Here is a 19,743-nt window from a genome sequence, read left to right as displayed (position 1 = left end):
CTGAGCCAGCAGGGGCACCCGGTCCATTCACGCATGGATTCTACCATTACCGAGTGTTGGCCAAGCACTGGGCTCATCACTTTGTGGCCTCCTTCCTGGTCATAAAAGCCTTGGACAAGGCTTGGGGAGACAAGTTTTAGAATAAACTGTAACCGGTCAATGCTCTCAGGATCTCTGATCTCGAAGGCTCAGTCTACACAATCCCTCAGTCGCATCCCCCACCCCACTTCTCGGGCACATGGGTGTCTCCCTGTGCCAGGGCAGCCCCAGCAGTGGGGATGGCTCTGCTTGGAGACACCTCCTGGCATGGCCTGAGGAAGACTTCCTGGAAGAGGTAGCATCAGAGGGTCTTGCCCCTGAGTGCATGTCACCAGTTAGGCACACAGGAGAAAGAGCATTGCCGCCCAAGGGAAGAGCACGTGCAAAGGCCCAGAGGCATGGCACATTTGGATGCCGACAGGTGTCCCCTGTCCGTAAGAGTTGACACAGGTGTGGGGAAGGGGAGCCCTGAAGTCATGGGGGGGTCAGGGTTCTGGCCAGCTGTGCACTTGCTGGGCTGGTACCTGGGTTGAGTGTTTGGAAACAAAGAAGAAACACGCCCAGATTTGCATCATGGAAAATCTGAGCTTCGGGCCAAGTGTGGAGGGGTGGGGGATAGGCAGCTGGACGGGAGGGGCCGACGGTGAGGAGGACCCTGGCTAGGATTCTCCAGAGACCATGCGGGCTCAGGTCTTGCGGAGTGTGACTCCCAGACAGGGAGGCCCAGGGTCCTTCTGTGCTGGCGCTGGGCTCTCCTTGGCCTGCTGGCTCGGGGGCAGTGAAGAAGGAAAGCCGCTCGCCAGGAAAAGTCCAGATTCCTCAGTGTGCCTGCCCCAGAGTCCAGTGTGGAGGCTGCTCTGGCCTCCTGGCCTCCCAGCCACCCGCCTCCCTCCCCCAGGCCCCAGCACGGCCAGACGCCGTCCACCAGCGGTGCCGAGAGCCCTTTATCAGATAATAAATAAGGCAGCTGGAGCCGTCCATGTCAACATCTTGGCGGGCGTCGCAGGGCATTGTAGGGGGGGGCTGCCTGCCATGGCCTCCGAGTGGTCGTCGAGGGCCGGCCACCCCCACCCCGGCTCCAGCAGGACTGTGGGCTCGGCCAGCCCCCTCCCCTCTGGGGCCGGTTCAGCCTCTGCCTAAGTGCACGCGGGAAGAAGGACGGGGACCCCTGGCGCCTCAGCCGCGCAGCCTCGGGGGCACCTGGCCTCTCGGCCTCCGTCAGCCGAACGGGGATCCACTTGGGGGCTGGGACCCCAAGGCCTGGCCGTCCTCTGTCTGTCCACATGGCCTGGAGGATGGCAGCCGGTGCCGCCACAAGCCGTCCGCGGTTTGAGGCAGAGGAAACAGCGAGAGGCTATAAAGGCATCGTCCCGTCCCCAGAGACAGCGGCGGCTGCGTCTGGTGGCAGAATGGCCTGTGTCTGATGATGGTGACAACAGCAACTGTTCTCTTCTAAGAAATGTCCTTATTTGGTCAAATAAAACGTTGGGACCCTGCATTGCTTACGCCAAAGAACCATTTTCCCTTCTTGAGAAGCACGTTCCAGTTTTCAGCCGAGCACCTTAGGGAAGCTGCACCCGTTTTTCAGTGAGCGGTCTTTGGTGGTAGCCCCGGCGCCCCCGGAAGCCCTCAGGTCCCGCCCAGCTGCACGTGGTGCCCCGGGCTGCGCTGCCGGGGTGACGCAGGGGCAGGCGACTGGCGGAGGCCGGGGTGAGGCGGCACCAGGGCCCGAGGGCACAAACGCACCCTGGGGTGGGCACCGAATACACTCTTGGCTAAATGCAACAAGACTCGGAAAAGCAGGGTGAGCCGCGGCCGCGGCTGTCACCGACCCTGGCTGGGTGCCTGATGACCTGGGGGTGGGGTCCCCTCGGAGGAGCCCCGCCAGAGGTCGCTGGGTGCTTCGGACCCCGGCTCTGCACCTGCAGAGAAGTGTTAGGGCTCTCAGTGGGTGGGGGGGGAGGGAAACCGACTGGAGGGACCCGGGTGTCTCCCTTTCTTCTGCGCCCGGGACGCTCAGTTTCTCGGCTTCAGTGACAGGGTCCTCTCCTGCCTCAAGGCACCCAGGACGGACCCGCGGGGGTTCAGGGGACACGTTCTGTGGCCGGGACAGTGGCAGGATCCAGGGTCCCTGCTTCAGCTGGGAGGTGATGGGAATGGACTGCGCGGTCAGGCGGCGCACACTGAGCAGCCCTTCCATGCGTCCTGTCCTTGCGATAGCGGCCGGGCTGCCCACGCCGCCAGGCTCCCCAGCTCATCCGGTTGTTTATGACCAGCCGGGCGGGGCCGAGGGGTGAGCTCGCGGGAGGAAGAGCTGCAGGAAGGGGGCTGCTGGCGGCTATATTAAGGCTCTGGGTCCTGACAGCTTCCGGCCCTGAAGGGGCACTGGGGAAAAGGCTTAAATTAGCAGCAACACCCATGCCCAGAGGTAGGGTGCCTGGCCTCCCTCATCCTGGGCACGACACATTTAAAAATGACAAAAACAGGGAGGAGGTCACTGCTTCCTTCCCTCTTTGTCAACCCTCCCCACTTCCTGTCGAGGACCCCTCTTCACGGGCCGGGTGCCTGGGGCCGGGGCATCCAGTCCCTCCTCCTCTCTGTGGGGACCCTACCCATCCTACAGTGGACACCTCCAGGAAGCCTCCTTGCGTCGGGTAGTGCAGAACGCTGCTTCCATCCCCAGGGACCTCCAGGCCCGGACGGGCTGCGCACTCGTGTGGATCCCAGACCTGGCCCTAGGCACGTGGCATCCTCCTCGACCTACGGATGGGGAAACCGAGCCTCCAACAGAAGCCCTGGGCTCCCAAGCGGTAGCACAGCTGTATGAGGATGCTGTGCTGTCCCTCCATGCCCAGGCCCTGTCGTGCTGCCATGTGGTCCTCGAGGGTGCTCTGTGGCCTCCCACTGTCTCCTGCCTCTCGTCTCCTTCACTCTGGGGCCCGTTACCCTCTCCCAGAGCCTGGGGTGCCCGAGGACGGGCTGGGCCCGACAGGGCAGGAGGACAGATGTGTCCCCCCCAACAGCTGCTCAGGGCTGGGCAGGCAGAGGAGGGCACTGCCACTTGGTTCCCTCAAAGTAATGATCTGGGTCTCCCACTCGGGGACCCCGCACCCTGGCAGGGTGGGAGAAGGCTCCACAAGCAGGTGGGAAGGGGCATTGCCCTGCCCCGCCGGATGGCTGCTCACCTGCTCCCTGTGAGCGGTCTCCCGGGAACGGCAGCCCGGGGCCTGTGGGCACGGAGACGAGATGGCAGCAAGCTCCCCGTGCCCCGTGACAGGGGTGTGATGTCCCGGCTGAGCCCCATCCCCCCGGCACGTCCGCCCATGGGCACAACGCTGCAGGTGTGACTCCGTTCCCACTTCTCCTGCCCAGCCTGTTTCCTGAAAGTGCTGTGACTCGTTAGACAGACTGCACTCCGGGGGTCTTCCTCTGCAGCCTGGCCCTGGCCACAGGGCTCCCAACGTGGCTCTGCAGGGACCCTGGGCACTGGGCTCCATGCAGGCTCCCGGGCCCTGAGAGTCTGCGTTTAACAGGCCCATCGGGTCACCAGATCTGGGCGGCCCTGCTGAAGCCCTCCGTGTAGCGGGGTGGGTATCCTGACTCACAGATGGGGGCCGAGGCACCAAGGCTACGGACTTCCTGTGGACATTTGGAAGATGAGAGGTGGCAGCATCCGGCCTGCCTGGGTGCCTGACTCATGCGTGTCCCTGTGTCCCCCGGGCTCATCCCAACACTGCCTGTCTGCCTGCTGACCTGCAGGGAGGAGCACGAGACCTACATGGGGACACGGGCTCCCAGTGCCCCAAACCTCGTCTTGGTCCCTGTCCCCTCCTTGCCACCCAGCGTGGCCATACGAGGCAGGGCAGCGCCTCAAACTCCAGTCCACCTGACCCGGGAGCGAGGACTTCTCCACATGTGGCCCCCCAGGCTGACCCCGTGTCCCTCCCCCATGCGGACAGGCGACCTCGAAGGCACTGTGCTTAAGGGTCTCCTGGCCAACTTGGAGTGGCCAGCGAGGTCCAGCAGACCAACGTGTGGAGACAAGTTTCTGAACGGACAGACAGCCTGAGTGAGCACCAGACCTGGAGGCGACCTGGCCGGCAGGGACCAGGCTGGAAAACCCCACAGGCATTTGGGAAAAGGAAATGCAAAATCAACGTCTTTATTTTACATTTTTCTTATGGCATCATTTGTCTTTGATAAAAAAAAGAAATAGACAAGATCAGGTGTAAGTTGCGCAGCTTGAACTCGAGGTGCCAGCTCAGGACGGGCGGACGGTCCGGAACCTGGCGCCGGGGGACCACGGTTCTTCAGTGTGAAAGACGAGCCGTAGCCAGGGCGGCACACGGGGCGCCCACAGCTGGCTCACTGGCGAGAGGCAGCCGCTGAACAGAAGCCAGGATGTGACCCTTGGGCACGGCGCACCCCGCTCCCTCCCTTCCCTACCGCCTCCCCGCCACCAAGCTAGTGGTAGTCACCCTGCGCCCTTGGGCAGCGCTGTCTCTAGCCAGCGTGACCCGCTAACTTATCACCCCACTCCGTGAGGGGAGGGCTTCCACGGGGGCAACAAACTAAGCTGGGCTGACCCCAGGTGAGCCAGGACATGTGGTCACCCCCCCCCCGGCCCTGATAGTTCCTATGGGGTCAGCACGGGGCCCCAGGTCCTTTACTCTGCCTGTCAGAAACGGTCACAATACGGATTCAGTCAGAATGAGGACTCTTACTGCCCCCTCTGGGAAAACCATCCAAATAAATATACAAGTAGATGATGACTAGAGTGTGAGCGGCTTGCCCTTGGGGTGGCATCCTGGTACAGTGCACAACCTGCACATCTGTCCCTGGCAGTCCCTCACTCACGGGAGGGGAAGTTCTCCGTGCCTTGGCTCTATCCATCAGATGCGAGAAAGGGACAGATCCTGAGGCTTGAGGAGGTCCCACGTCCGGCTACTCCCCTCATTCATGTTGCTGGCCTGACCTCGGCCATTTCGTTTGTGATCCTGGTTTTATGACAAGAAGTTAGGTTTTTTTTCCAGCTTCTGCAACATGTAAACATGGCGATGGCAAATGTTGACAAGAGAACTCAAGTTGGCGGTGGGCGCTGCAGGTCAGCCTTGGCTGGAGTGGCCTGGGCAGAGCCTGGCACAGCATTTGGGGGAGTCTCCTGCTGTCTGCGGTGGGGGCTCGGGCTCTTCTCATTAGCCTTCTTCCTGCTCTGGGGCCTGACCGCTGTGTGTACAGAGGCCTCCCCCCGCCCATGGCGAGCGATGCCCAGTGCCTCGAGGTCCCTCGAAGTCCCACTGGCTGGTCTCTTCTGGTGGGTGGGCCTGGTGGTCTCTCTCTGCTGGGCTGGAGCCGAGCAGGCAGTGAGGGGGGTCTGGTGGGTGCCTGAGGACCTAGGCCAAGGCCAGCGCACACCAGGTCTCCTGGAGCAGGGTCCTGCCGAGGCCAGCCTGGGGACCCAGGGCTGCGGAGGGGAAGGCAAAGTCCTCGGGCTCGAATTTGAACTCCACGTGGCTGGGGGCCAGGGGGTCATCCGCCTGGCCGGAGGTCTGCAGGGAGAGCATTGGGATGCATGGGAATGCAAGAATGGCCAGTTGGCCTCGCTTGGGGTAAGGAGACCTCAGGACCAGGCCATTTGCCTTAAGGGGCTTCCTCAGGCCCTGGAACTGTGGGGGACTCCTTGAGATCGGCAGGATGACACATGTGGGGCTCAAAGCCCGGCGTCTGCCACAGGTCAGCTGCTGGTACCAATGACCACCTGTGTGCCCAGCTCTGAGCTCCTGGGAGAGGCCCTTGGGGGCTGTGATGGGGGTCTGACCTGGTCGGGGAGTCGGGGTTCCCTGAGGAGGTACCCGGGAGCCAGCTCTGGGCACCCCACTCTGCCCTACCTCCCTTACCTGGGAGGTGACGCTGGACCCGGGGCATGAAGGTGATGCCAGGCTTGGTTTGGGTTTCAAAGTAGCCGCTGGGCTCTCAGGGTCTGGGACGGAGGGCGGCGAGGCTGTGCTGTTCCCTGAACATCCTGGAAGGTGGGGCATTTACTGAAGCCATCAGATCGAGCTGCACCGGTCACTTAATGAGAGGGCCTGGGTGTGGCATCCTCAGCCTGCCCTCCTGCCCCTCACCACCCGCCGCCCCCCCCCAGACCAGACAAGACCAGGGCAGAATCAGGGGTATTTGCACTTCAGGAGGACAATGCTTGAGCCAAACATGTAACTGTCTAATGGTGGAATTTGAGACACTCGAAGTGACTCCGCGGGGCAAGGGCTGGGCATTGGGCTCCCTCCCGGAATCCCGACGGGCCCTGGCCCCACACACCTGAGGAGCTCTTGGTCTTCACAATGTTCTTGGGTTTCCGTTTTCGTGTCTGGATACTTTCCTTCTTCATCGCCAGGGGCCGTGGCACCTGGCAGGGGCAGGCAGGGGTGGGCAAGGGCGGGTGGCTGGTCCCGTCCCTGCTCACCCCTGGGCCCCTTGCATGGCCACGTGCCCTAATGTCAGCCCCGCGGAGCTGGGCCCTCCAGGAGCCGAGCGTGTCCTCAGAGACCCGTTTGGGGAGCTGCTGGCCCTGGCACGGCCCCTTCCTCCAGGAAGCTGTAGGGGCCGGGAGGTCGTCGGGGGCAGACAGCACACCAGGGGGCCTAGCCCCTGTCCCAGGCTGAGCCTCAGTGGGCCCGCCAGTACCTGGCAGTCCGTGGGGGCCACGCGGGAAACACACCGCCCCCTCTGCCCCCTCACCCCCTGCCCCGTGCCCCCCGCCCCGCCCCGCGCCCCGCCCGCGCCCCGCCCATGCCCGCTCACCCCGTGCAGCTTCATGTAGAGCCCACAGGCATTGCACACCGGCTCGCCGTCCGCGTTGCGCCGCCACAGCGTGGTGGTGGTCGTGTGGCAGTTGGTGCAGCAGAGACCGGCACGGCGGGACGAGGACTGTGGATGGGGGCGGGGAGGCCGGTGTGAGCGGGGGCGGGGGGGGCGGGGGTGCCCTGGGCTCCACCACCTGGAGGGGCTGCGAGCGGGACTCAGGACTGACCGGCAGCCAGGCCCGGGACCACGCGGGGCCGGCGAGAAGGTGTTCGGGGCGCTGAGGTCGCGAGGTCTGCCCCTGACAGGGACCGCCTGCATTCCCTGGAGCTGTGACTCCACGCACCTCGAACCCTGGGACGGGTCACTTCACCTCTCTGGGCCTCAGTTTCCCCCCCAGTAAAGAGCGGGTGAGAACAGACCCACCTGTCGTGGGGTCAGGACCCCATGAAGAACCTAACACAAAAAGGCAACTGCTTTTCTGGTGCTATCTCTTTCGCGGCCAATGCTGGGCCTTCATCCCAGGCTGCTAAGATGGAGCAGAACCCCATGGGGCCACAGGATCCCCCCCGGAGCTTGGGCCCCAGGCTAAGCATGCAGGGCACCTGCCTTCCAAGACAGGATCTAGCGCACGTGCTCAGCTCACCCACTCTCGGGCGGGCGGCGGGCTGACCCACCCGCACCTCCCTCGTACTGCTCACTGTGTCGCATGTCAGAGCAAGACTGGACCCATCCAGAACCTTCCTGAGGCCCTGACGTTCCAGAGGCCTACCTCCTTCCCACGTCTCCCTGCAGGACTGACCCCCAATTCTGCAGGTCTCATATGACCAGGGACCCCAAACCTCTCCGCACTTGGGGGCCTGGCAAGGCCCAGACAACACCAACTCCAGGGATCCTGAGAGAGTGGGTCATTTGGGGCTCAGGAATCTGAGCCTGACAAGGCCTGGGAAGGGGCTCTGCCCAGCTGGCGGGCTGGGGTGGGCCTGACACAGGGGATCTCCTACCCGCTCAGGATTCCGTGAGCTGCCAGAGCCCAGCCCACCCCCCGTCCTGGCCCTCAGGTGCCCGTGAACCTGCTCAACCCTTCCCCCCACTTGCTCTGAGCCCCCGGTCCAGGTCCCTGGCTGCCCACCGGACCACAGCGATGTGATGCAGGGTCTCTGACCCGTTCTCCCCATGGCACCGGCGTCAGACCGGGCCACATCCCATCCGGTGTTTCAGTGGCACCCTGGGGCACCAGGACAGAAGCCCATGAGGACCTCATATCAAAATCGTCCCCTGGATGTGTTCTCCAGGACGGAGCTGGGGGGCAATCAAAAGTGAGGGGGCCGAATACAACCACAAAAGGAATGTGTCCTCGGTTAGGAGTGGCAGACAAGGGACCGGGCTCAGCTTCCCCATCTTTCAACCGTCTCTAGGACCCTTCCTTCTGCAGTGGCTGAGCGTGGCCGGCCTTGCCAACCACCTCCTGCCCACCCCTCTCCCCCAGGCTGTGGTCAGCTGGTCGAGGGTACAGGCCTGCCCCTGGGAATGGCCCGGGAGGGAGAGCGGGAGCCGGTCTCAAGCCCTCTGCCCAGCCATCCCCAAGAAAACTCAAGACATGAAAATACCTCCTCGCCCTCCCCACCTTCCAGGTGCGGAGGCTGCCACAGGCTACAGAGAATTCTGCGCTATTTAATGAGAGGCTTGGCCTCCAGTCTCCAGCCAGGACTCTGCCCCAGGCTCTGGGACAAAAGGGCCAAAAGGCAAGGAAGGGACGGGGCCTTCGAGACTCCAGAGGAAGACTGGGCCAAGTCTCTGGCCCGGGTCGGGGAAACCTCATCCTGATGTCCAGCCTCCCAGGGATCTCTGGCGGTCTTCCTGGGGGCACCTGGGGCTGGACTCGTGCGCGAGCTAGAGTGGACAAAGCTGGCTCCCAGCTGAGGCCCCAGCAGAACCGGAAGGGAAAGGTGGCTGCAGCCCCGGCCAGACGGTGGAGTGTGCTCAGAGGCAGGAGCCTGGACCCGGAGTCAACCAGGGTCCCCAGCCTGACCCTGCCTAGAAAGCAGCTGCTTTTACCGAACGCGATTTGAGTGTCCTCTCCCTGTCCCGTCCCCCTCCCTGCGCTGTCCCTCTCTCCCATCTGTCTCTGGGGTGCCAGGAGCTATGCCCACGGGGGGTGGTGCCCCCTGTCCTCGTGAGGTGGGGTCCCTGCCGCCCACAATCCATCCACCTTCCTAAAGCGGGAGGAGGCCCGGGGACCTACCCTAGGCCCCAGGATGCGCCGCTAGATGTGAACTTCGGACAAGCAACAGGTACTCTGAACAAGTGTGCCTCCAGGCAATATTTGGGACACAGTTACAGTCAAATGCTAGTTGCTGTTTATCTGAAATTCCCATTTAATTGAGCGGTATTTTATCTGGTGAGGTCCCCACCTCCTGCTGCGCCTTGCTCTCCCCTTCCAGCTGGGACCCTCAGGCACTTCTACCAATCTCAGCTCCCTTAGAGCTCATACTGCCATCCCACCTTCCAGAAAAACCGCACCACTGTTGAAAGATGGGACTGCCACGCCTCTCGCCTCCTTGGGCCATCAGCCCCTTCTCACTAAGTCCTTCCCGCGGGAACACTCGAGTGGCTGGGGCGCAAACATGCCCGCGCGAGCCTTGAACCCAGTGCTCGTTTTCGGTGGCACTCGCGAGCGCACAGTCAGGCTCGCCCCCCACAAACGTCCCCCACAGTTCCCGTGCGTCTCAGACGGGGACCCACGGGCACGCAGCGCCCGAGACACAGGCGTGGAGGCAAAGGTGGGGCCCGCGCCGTGTGTGCGCGTGGAAAGCAGCCCCAGGAGCTCGCGGACGTCACTCTGTACCCTGCGAGCGCGACGGAAAAATCGGGAACCCGGATTAGGAGTGAGTTACTTTTCAGTGGACATAAATAAAAATTAAGAAAATGGAAAACAATTTCAAAGTGTTTGCTCATTCATATTTTCCTCTCCTCTCATCAGGCTGAGCGGGACAGATAGGACACGGAGGCCAGAGGCGCCGGGCGGGCAGAGCCGCCTCCCTCAGCTGAGCACACGTCAGGGACATGTCCCCGGTGCTGTCCCTCCCCGCCTGTCCTTCCCCGCCGCCTGGACAAGCAGCCCGGCCTGGCCGCTCTCAGGGCCTCCTCACGGCCAGGCCTCTTCTGGCTGAGTTTTGTTTTTCCTTTTTGGTCTGTTCTTTTCAAAAGAAGTTAAGCTTCAAAGCCTGCCCGTGCAGCAGAGCTGCCCTGAGCTCTAGGCCCTGCACGCGCCCGGATTCGAGTGAAGAATTCAGGGCGGTGGGCAGCGCGGAGCCAGGGGCGGGGCTGGCCGAGGGCCGAGGAGCAGGGGGCTGGCGCTGCGCGGCTTGCAGGGCTGAGGCGAGCGCGCACAGAGACAAACACTTTGGAAAGTAAGTACCTCGGCTCCCAAAAAGCAGCAGAAAATGGCCCGATTTTGAGCAGGTCCTCCCAGGCTCTTGGAAAAGGATACGTGGTGGACACTTCACCTGATACCGCGCGTGTCCCCTGCTGTCCAAGGGCGAACCTGCCAGGGCGAGTCTGCGAGGCGGGCCGTGCAGGAAGGAAAACCCAGCGTCCTCGTCAAGGTCCGGATTCGCTTGGCGAAGGCTGCCGGGCCCCCCGCGGCACTGGCCACTTCCCGAGCGTCCCCTGGCCTTGGCCGTGGGGCTCGGACGTGCGGGGGGTGGGTGTGAGGGGCTCTAGAGCACCTGGTTACGCATGCACGCACGCAGCAGTCTGCAGACCACAACTACCTACTCGTCTACACTGACAGAAGCCTCAGGTCAACGGCTCTGGCCTGGGATGAAGGATGCACGCGGGATGCAAAGGGCAGAACGGATATGAGCTCCTGCTGGGAGGGGGACGCGTGCCTATTACTGATGAGCTTCTAGAACTTTCTTAGTCATTTAAAAGGACGTTAGGACAGTTGTCTCCTGGGGCATCAGTTCCGGCCACACGTGAGGGAGAGTGAGGCACCGCTGGGGGCAGGTCTGGGGCCACTGGCCAGTCCCCCCATGGCTGGGAGCCCTGTGGGCCAGGCTCTGGTCCCAGCACTCTCCGAGAACCTCTGAGTTTCCGCATGAGCCTGGCCCTGCCGGGACCAGCCACGGGGAAGCGGTGGGGCCACCCTCCCTGAGTGCCAGGCAGGAACCCAGAGAAAGTCAGAGGAAACCCTCACAGGACAGCTCAAGGACAGACGGGAGAAGGACGGCTACGTGAACACCCCCCCTGGACCCCAGCCCCGCTTGGCATACACTTCCTAGGCATGTTCCGCACTCAGATCTGCCTGGGCCTGGACACAGGGGTGACGGGCTGTGCACCCTCTGAGGCCTGCCGCCTTGGGGAGATAGGCGGGCACAAAGGGATTCTTCACCCCAGGAAGCTTCCTTAAAGCTCAATATTCTTTGTCCCCCAGACCAGGAAGCGCAGACCTCACCAGGCCAGATGCCATGTCCTCAGCCAGTCCACAGAGCTGGCCAAGGCCTGCCTAAGTGTCCTGCCTCATTTAATCTTTACAACACAGCAGGGGGACAGTGTGTGCAGGGGCCACGGGGCCAGGAGACCCAAGACAGGGCCAGCAGGCTCCTGGTGAGCACGAGGCAGACAGTCCTGCTCAGAACCCAGGGCCCACTGTGTGCCCTCCGAGCGTCTCTGAGCCCTGGGGTTCATCATCTGGCTGTTGTGAAGGTAAATGCCTCAATGCCTCGATGGTGGCCTGTCTGCTTGCCCCCCAGCTCAGGGATTTCTGCTGGGAGGTGAGCCCTGTGCAAGGTGGGGGGCAAAGGCAGGGAGGCCCCACACCTTTTCCTGTTTACCAGTGTGTCCGCATGGGGAAGAGTGGTTGGAGCAGGGAGGGGCTGCCGTCCCCCGGGACACTCCTGCTGCTAGCCTCAGTTTCCCTCTCAGTGAGGGCCACATCAGACGCCAAGCCGCTGCAGCACATGTCGGGGTGGGGGGCGTGATCACAGGGACAGAGATGAAAGTGAGGGGGTGATATGGATTCTGAGGTATCCCCTTCCAGGAGGCACAGCATGGGTGGAGGGAAGCTGGGGGGCCTGCAGAGCCCCAAACACCAGGCTAGATCAGGGGAGAAAAACAGTGGTTTCCCCCAAACTGCCTGAGTCAGTCCTGCTTCCTGCCTGCCTGGTCTGGGGCCTTGGAGGGTCGGGGGCTCCCACAGCCCAGTAAAGGTGGGCTCCTGAGAACCATGCAGCCCGGGACCGGGGGCGGGGGGACCAGCCCTCCACCCCACCCCCACTGGTCCCAGGCACCAGAACCGGCCAGAACCAGCTGACTGGCCCCGACAGGGCTCCTGCCAGCATTAGACCAGAAGGGAGGCACCCCCAGACACAGCGATGCCCCGACCGTGGACCCTGGAGCCACTAGGGCCTCCTTAACTTTAGACAGCTTGCAAACAAAGGCAGCCCCCTCCACTTAACAAACTCCTTGAACATCCAAGTTTGCCTGTGGGATGGTGTAGGATAAAGTAGCTTTAGACCTTTACGCAGCTTCTGGGGACTCTGCCCTGCTGGGGGCAAAAGTCGAGTTCCCAGTCCTCCACTCTGTACCAGCCACACACCAGAAAAAACCAAAAGTGAAAACAAGTTTTGTGCCTTGAACAACCATAGACCCGGTCTCAGTCCCAGCTGCCTGGTATCGGGTGGAAAGTGCTCCCCAAGAGGCAGGGCCCCAAAGCCCCCTTCTGTGTAGGATTTCAACGTCCTCCAACAGAGCCAGCCCCACCTAGCAGCCACCCTCCCCGCCAGCCCCATGCCTGGGCCAAGCCACCCTGTGCCCCTGCCACCCCGGGAGCCCCAGGGCTGAGCCTCAGCAGGCTGGCTGCGACCCGGGGCGTGCAACCTTAAGTTCAGGGGCCCCTCGGTTCCTTTCTGTGGAGCAGCGGGGCAGGTCCTGTCCTGGGGCCTGGGCCTCCCAGCTCCCCGCTGTTGGAGCAGCCGGCTGCCCCCTGTTCCTCACCTCCCGGCCCTGCCCTGCCGCCCCGCCCTGGGTTGCTTGCGCGGGGACCCGGGCCAGGCCGCGCACTCACCAGGCGCTTCTGCGGGCGCACGAGTGGCCGGTTGACGCCATTCATCTTGTGGTAGAGGCCACAAGCATTGCACAGGTAGTGGCCGGTGCCGTCGCGACGCCACAGGGGTGTGGACAGGGCCCCACAGTTGACGCACTCGCGACCCTCGCCGGGGAGCTCTTCCAAGAAGTCCGACACTGCGGGGACGGGCGGTTCATGGGCCGAGGCTCCCGCTTCCCCCCCGGAACCCACAGCGTCCGCTGCATTTGCCTTGTTTTGTGTGCACCTTGAATTTATTTTATTTTAAAATTTATCGTATCTAATTTTATTTTAAATCTTAACTTTACATACAACAAAGTTGGTGGCAGATTAAAAAAAACTGGTTAGGGTTGCCTTTGTAGGGTGGGGGAAGGTTAATAAATCAAACCTCCGGGTGCACAGCAGGGAACCGGGTGGAACTTCCCTCCCCTGGGGAGGCAGGATCCTCAGCATTGGCAGAGGGAGGCGGCCGAGGGGCCTGTTCTCTGCAACACGGGACATTGACAAGGGGCCGTGGTGGTGAGGCCGAGTGGATGGGGACGTCCCACAGGGGCTACGGCCAGCTGCGCTGTGGGGGTGACCACGATCCTCGCCAGAACAACAGCGTGGTGGGGCCTCGCCGCCCACTTGGGGACCCACGCAGGGGGGGATGGCCGAGACACTGGGCCAGGCACCCTATGGGGGCGGGGTGGGGATCGATCATCGTGGGGCTGCCCTGGGCTCCCGCGGAGGGGACCCCGCTTCCTGCGCGGGGGAGCCAGCAGGGCCCAGAGGCTGCTGGAGAGTGGGCCAGCGAGGCCTCCTCCAGCGGCGGGGTAGGACCTGGTCCCTACGGGCAGCAAACGCAGGCCAGGCATGGCCGCAGGGGTGAGAAAGTGTCTGGGTGCGGGCTACTCACAAACCGGGTGGAGCAAATCTCTGCCTTCCAGACCCAGAATCCGATTATCCAAATTTATACCCCAGGGGGAGCAATTGAAACCAGGTCACAAATTAGAATACGTAAACATTCTAGAACAGAGATGAATGTGGCGGCTTACTTAAATAATCCAGTATTTTGAATTTTATAAAAATCACTTCCAAAACTTTCCGTAAGAGCATTTATGAGGTAGGCTCTAAATCGGCACAATCCAGAATGTGGGGCTCAGATGCGTGAAAGGAAAAAACACTTTCTTGCTAACTGTAAACGAGTTCAGGACCCGTGTTTTTCATCCCAAGGAGGGTGAGCTGGTGGCAGACATCTATGGTGCCCGGGGTTTACTTGTCCCCGCAGTTCTGGACCCGGCCGGGGAGCATTCGCAGGGTGCGGGTTTGCACCCGGCCAGTGCCGGCACCCGTCTCGCACTCACCGAAGGTGGCCCTGCGGCCGGGGAAGCCAGCCGGGTGGCTCTGTAGGCCGTGCAGGACGCTGCCGTCGAAGGGTCCGGAGGTCCAGGACGGGGCCACCTCGGTGCTCACGTAGGCCGGGTAGGCGGCGGGGTAGGGCGCGCTCACTGGCCGGCGGAGCGGGGCCGGGTACTGCTCGCGGGCCAGCAGCGCGCCCTGGTAGGCGCCAGCGTCCGGGGTCCCCGCGCCGCCGCCGCCGGGCCCTGGGGGGCTGTGCGGGAAGGGGAAGGCGGTGGGTGCGGCCGGCTGAGCGGCCGGCGGGTGCGGGCTGCCGGAGCCGAAGGCGGACGAGTCTGCCGCCGCCTGCGCCCAGCCGGGGTGCGCCGCCAGCCCCGGGGCCTGCGGTCCCGGCTCGCACGCCGGCAGGTAGGGCAGCATGGAGGGGACGCGCGCGGGCGGCACGAACACCGGGGAGCCGGCGCTTGGCGCGTGCAGAAAGGCGCCCGAGTCCGCGTAGGCGGCCTGGCCGGGGCTCGGGGCCAGCGCCAGGCCCTGGTACATCTTCCCCCGCGCGGCCTTGACCTGCAGGGAAGACGGACGGGCGTCGAGTTCGCGGCTGCTGCGCACCCCGGGCGGCGCCCGCGCTCGTGCCGCGCTCCCCGCTCCCCCGCCGGCCGCGGGGTCAGAACGGCGGGGCGCGGGTGGCCCCGAGATGCCGCGGGACAGCCCCGGCGCAGCCGCAGCGCCCAGCTCACCTCCTCCGCTGCCGGGCCTCGGAGCTTCCCGGGGTGGGCTCGGCGGGGGCCCACAGGGAGCGGCCGCACGTCCTCGGGGCCTGGGCGCGGGGGCCCCGCCGCGCTGGGAGCGGGAGCCAGGCCGGGCCGGGGCTGTCCCGCGGAGGGCGCGGCGGTCTCGGCGGGCCGGCGACAAGAGGGCTGCAGACTGGGAGCCCGGGGCCGCGCGGTGCCGCAGGGAATCCCGGGCGCCCCGCCGCCCCTCCGCGCCGCCCCGGCCGGCCCCGCTGCCCCTCCCTCCCCCCTCCCTCTCCTCCCCCCTCTCCTCCCCTCCCCTCCCCTCTCCTCCCGCGGGGTCAGCGCTGGGGCTGCGGCCGCTGCGCCACGTGACCCGAGCAGGCCCGGCTCCCCGGGCTCGGCGGGAAAGGGGTCGGGACGCGGGGCGCGGGGCGCGGGACACCCAGCGCTCCGTCCTGGCTGAAGCGGGCGGGAGGGACCTGCCGGTGCTCGGTGGGGCCCCGGGCTAGCTGGGACGCGGAGACGTCCCTAAATTTGTTCCGGGGATTCGCGGATCCGCACCCCTCCCTCCTCGCCAGCCCGACTCCACCGAGGCTGGCCCGGTGTCCGGTTGGGCTCCTGCGGACGAGCCAGAGAGCCGGTCAGCCGGGCTCCCGCACACGCGGCGGTGGGGCCCCGTCGTTGGACGCGGGGCCCGGCGCCAGGATCCGGCTTCCATGGGGACGCCCAGCTCAGTGTCTCCGGGCTCCACCCGGGTCGACAAGGGCCACCCCATGCGCGAAGTGCAGCCGGAGTCCCACAGTTTCCTCAGTTTCTGACCAAGCAGGGCAACTTCAGGCTCGATCCCAGCGTGGGGGTGGGGGGGCAGGGGCTTGGCGCGTTGGTGGGAGCTACCCGGATACCTGGATGCACTCCCTTCGCCCCAGTTCCGCTCCCTGCTCCCCGCCGCCACCCCTAGGTGGGACCTTTCGCCTGACCCTGGCGATGGGGAGCGGAGTGGGGTCACAGGAAGATCTCCTCCAGAAGCCAGAAATGTGGGATGGGTGGGAGGCCACCAAGGTCATGGAAGTGCCCTCTGGCACTCCCTGGGTGGACCCCGTGGTGGTAGCGCTGCCCGCAGAGGGGGGCCTCCTGGGGCCTCAACAGGCCCCCAGCCCTCTGAGCGGACAGCCACAGTGGACGCGGGGTGACGCTGGCTGGGCAGGAACAGGGCTTACCAGGCGGCCCTTGGCTGCGCTGCTCGGGGCTGCGAATGTTCCTGTTTATAGCAACAGGCCTTTAGCCCCTCCATGGTGGGCTAGACCCCAGGGGCTGTCAGCCTGTGGAGGGTGCAGTGGTCCCTGTACCCCTCTCCCACACTCTCCCGGCTGATAGCAGGCAGGGATTTGGGGTGCATGTTGAGGCATATGGGGTGAACCTGGCTGGGCTGCCCAGGAAGGACGGTTTTGGAAGGGTGGCAGGAAAGGCTCCCGCTCACACCCTGGTTGGAGATGCCACAGAAGTTTCCAGGGCAGGCCCCGGACCCTGCACAAGCCTTGTCGGGATGCCAGTGGGAAGGGGAGCAAGTGGCCTTCGATACTGCCCCCCACCGCAGTTCCCAGCCCCTCCCCCACACTCCCCCCCTCCAACCACCTGCCAGATGGACTCCTGCGGCACACTACCTTCTGGGGTCTGAACCGACGGGCCCCTCCTTGCCCCACCCTTCTCTAGACTTCACCACTGGATGCCTTTCTCTCTTTCAAAGTGGGCCCCCAACAGGTGACCCCGTAATAGTCAGGGCCCTGGAGACTCTCTGTACCAGGGGACCTTGGCAGCGCTAGAGGACCCCGAAGCGGTTGAACCTGCACAACTCTTCCTGCACTCAGAGCCCTGTTTACTGAGACAGTGGATGTGAAAAAGGAAGCTGCCTCACCACTGGGGGTGAAGAGAGGGGAGACTAGGGAGACCTCACCCCCACCCCCAAAAACAGCAAGCCTGGGATCCCGCCGGGCTGTGGGGGCGGGGCTTGTATTTTGTACCAGGAATAAACTCCAGTCCCGTCCTTGAACGTGAATCCCAGCATCAGTGGGCAATCGGCTTTGTCCTCTGATGTTTCCTCTTAATCCTCCCGTCAATCTTGGGATGTAGATGACATTATTATTCCCGAGTCCCAGAGAGGTTAGCTCACGTGCCCAAGGTCACACAGCTAATAATTAAACCAGGTAATTAAAACAAAGGAAGGACGCAAACTATTCGAAAGGGAGGCGATCTCTGGTCGCTTTTTCTGTATTCACAAATCTCTAAAATGGACATGTCTTAGTTTTACAATTAAAAGGCTGAGACTCTTCTCCCAGGAGAATATGTGTGTGTGTGGGGGGGGGGTTGGTGAGGGCTGCAGGAGCTGTACCCCGAAACCCTGGTCTCCAAGGAGGAAGTTTGCTGCTCGAAGCCTCCTCCGCGCTGGCTGGACACCACACAGGGTGGTCTGCGGGCATCTGGGGCTGAGCTGCGGTGCGCTGGGGACCACAGCACCCCGCCCCCCCCCCCGAGAGCTGGGATGTGCGCTCACCACCCTGAGCGGTGGAAGCAGAGGCTGTGGTGGTATCCCCCACCCCGCCAGGCTGCACACCCTGCCAACCCTCACCGGCCTGGGGGGGGTGGCCACAGGGTGGGAGGGGGCGCTGGTTGTCTATGACAGCGTCTGGACATCTTCACAGATCTCTTCTACTTGAACCAAAAAGAAAGGCATCTCAGTCCAAACTGCAAAGCCCAGGTCCTTCCCCACCCCACCCCTGCCTTGCCCAGCCTCCCCCCCACCTCCCAAAATGACTTTCTGATAGTAAAGGACCCGTTCACCCTTCTGTGCCGCTGCCCCTCCTCTGAAGGGAGCCAGGTGTCCCAGTCCGCTAGGACCTCAGTCCCTCTGCTAGCCCACCCAGCCACAAGCCTGCCTCTCCCTTAAGGCTTTGCCCACACTGCTCCCCAACTTGGAAGGCCCTTCCTTTGCCCTCTTCTTTACTTGCTGAACTCCTACACATCCCTCAAGACCCAGCTTGCAAATCCCTTTGTCTGTGGCTTTCCCTGATGAATTGCCTTCTCTCCTCCCTTGTGCCTCATCATGTTTTGTGGTCCATTGGCCGTGTTCCTACTTTGCCTCCTCAGCAGACACTGAGCCTCTAGGAAAACTTCGGGACCAGCAGGTCAGAGCGTGAATGAGAAGCAGTCAGATCTTCAGGGCTCTGCTTTGCCATCTCAAGGCTGTGTGACCTTGGGTGAATTACTTTTCTCTCTGTACCCCTTCTGCTCTGTAATGTGGGGATGACGGTACCAGTGGGATGAGGTTCCCAGGAGGGTACTCTGTGGGCACTGGGCTGAGGGAAGCCAGGTGAGGGGAGCAGAGCCCCGGGGCCCAGGATCTCAGCTGCAGTCAGTCTGTGCTCCGGGGTCCCTGAGAGCAGGCCCGGGGAGGGGCAGGAAGGAGTTTCAGCCCCAGAGGTCAGCTGTGACTGTCCCTGCTGGCCGCCAGGCTTCCCTCTCTGGGGACCTGGCCAGGGTGGTTGGCGGGGGGGACCCATCTCTCCTGTGGGGACCCCACCCCCGTGCAATAAGAGGTTTGACCATTAAGCCCCTGGTGACCAGGCGGAGAGGAGTTCCTACTCCAGGGCTGTGAGGAGCTGTGCTCAGGGGCCTTGGGGGAAAAGATCGCCAGAGCCAGGATGGCAGGAGGGGTGGCTGCCTCCTCCCAACCCCGGAGCTCAGGAATTACTAACTCCAACACATCTAGGGACAGAAAAGAAAACAGTCCCCATTGTTTGGGGGGAGAAGGGAGGGTTAGGGCCTCTGAACCTGCTCCCAAGAGGGACCCAGGCCTTGCCTTGCCTTAAGACTGAGGGGCGTGGCCCCCTTCCAGGGATGGCCCCAGGCGGGGTTCCTGCTGTGCGCACACTGACTTGTGGTCCAGGCGTCTGTCCTGCGCAGGGGAGGGGTGCAGTGCCCAGGAAGTAGGCCCTGGGGGGAGGGGCTGTGTGCGTCACCCAAAGGAGTGGGGCGGAGCTTGGCCTTGCCTGCACCCCAACCCCCAGGGGCTTGCCCCTCCTGCAAGTGTTGTGGGGGGGCGGTTAAGGAAAGGAGGCCTGGGGGGACGTGGGGGGGTCGGGAGGGGCTAGGAGCTCAGAGGTCCTCCCCAGTTATTCAGAGAAGCCCCATGCCCCCTGTCCGCAGGGTGGTGAACAGCCAGTTCAAAGCCCTTTCACGGAACTCTACCTCTGAAACTAGTAATACACTGTATGTTAATTAATTGAATTTAAATTAAAAAATAAAGTAATGCACTAGAAAAACAACAACAACAAAACCCAAAGGCCTTTCCCTGCCCTCCGAGTAGGCCCTTCTGCCCAGGCTGCACCCTCGAAAGACTGTGACCTGGACTGTCCCCAGAGCCCCAGAGCTGCCGCTTGGGGGAATGAGGTGGAATCCACCTGGAAGATTCCAGGGTTTCCGCACCACGCACAACTCTGAACCACACCACTCAGCCCTAGGGAGGGGGGTCAGGGAGGATGGGGACCTCTGGGGGCAGGGCTGGGAGGGGTGGGGGCAGCCGGGGGCGGATTCAGTGAGGACAGGCGAGGGGACGGCCCTGTTCTCTCCAGCACGTGCCGGAGCTGCAGAGCCCGAGGCGGCCCCAGGCCCGCCCGGACCCCCGGACCCCCGGCCCGTGCCCCCGGTGCCCCGAGCTGGGGCTAGTCTTCTACTGTTGTTGTCAGC

At 63.4% G+C, this 19,743-nt stretch overlaps 1 protein-coding gene across 1 annotated transcript; it reads right to left on the bottom strand.

Moving 5' to 3' along the window:
* Window positions 1-5,432: 5,432 nt before the first annotated feature.
* GATA5 (GATA binding protein 5) lies at window positions 5,433-14,812 on the bottom strand. Its single transcript, XM_032387500.1, has 6 exons — window positions 14,275-14,812; window positions 12,911-13,086; window positions 6,841-6,966; window positions 6,358-6,445; window positions 5,937-6,061; window positions 5,433-5,588 (listed from the first exon to the last, which is right to left on the bottom strand). The coding sequence occupies exons 1-6, from the start codon at window positions 14,810-14,812 to the stop codon at window positions 5,433-5,435; spliced, it is 1,209 nt and encodes a 402-aa protein (XP_032243391.1).
* Window positions 14,813-19,743: the final 4,931 nt, after the last annotated feature.

This window comes from Phoca vitulina, unplaced genomic scaffold (genome assembly GCF_004348235.1).
Source record: "Phoca vitulina isolate PV1807 unplaced genomic scaffold, GSC_HSeal_1.0 scaffold50, whole genome shotgun sequence".
In the NCBI taxonomy this organism is placed as follows: Eukaryota; Metazoa; Chordata; class Mammalia; order Carnivora; family Phocidae; genus Phoca; species Phoca vitulina.
The sequence above is the reverse complement of the archived record's forward strand: the minus strand, read 5'-3'. Positions and strand labels throughout refer to the sequence as shown.

What these genes read in the sequence shown, in the direction of transcription:
- GATA5 (XM_032387500.1), bottom strand. Translation starts at nt 14,812, where the DNA reads ATGTACCAGGGCCTGGCGCTGGCCCCGAGCCCCGGCCAGGCCGCCTAC. An exon ending in TGCGCCCGCAGAAGCGCCTG is followed by an intron (nt 6,967 to 12,910) that starts GTGAGTGCGCGG and finishes CCCCATCCACAG; the next exon opens with TCCTCGTCCCGCCGTGCCGG. An exon ending in GGTCCAGCGTCACCTCCCAG is followed by an intron (nt 5,589 to 5,936) that starts GTAAGGGAGGTA and finishes CTCTCCCTGCAG; the next exon opens with ACCTCCGGCCAGGCGGATGA.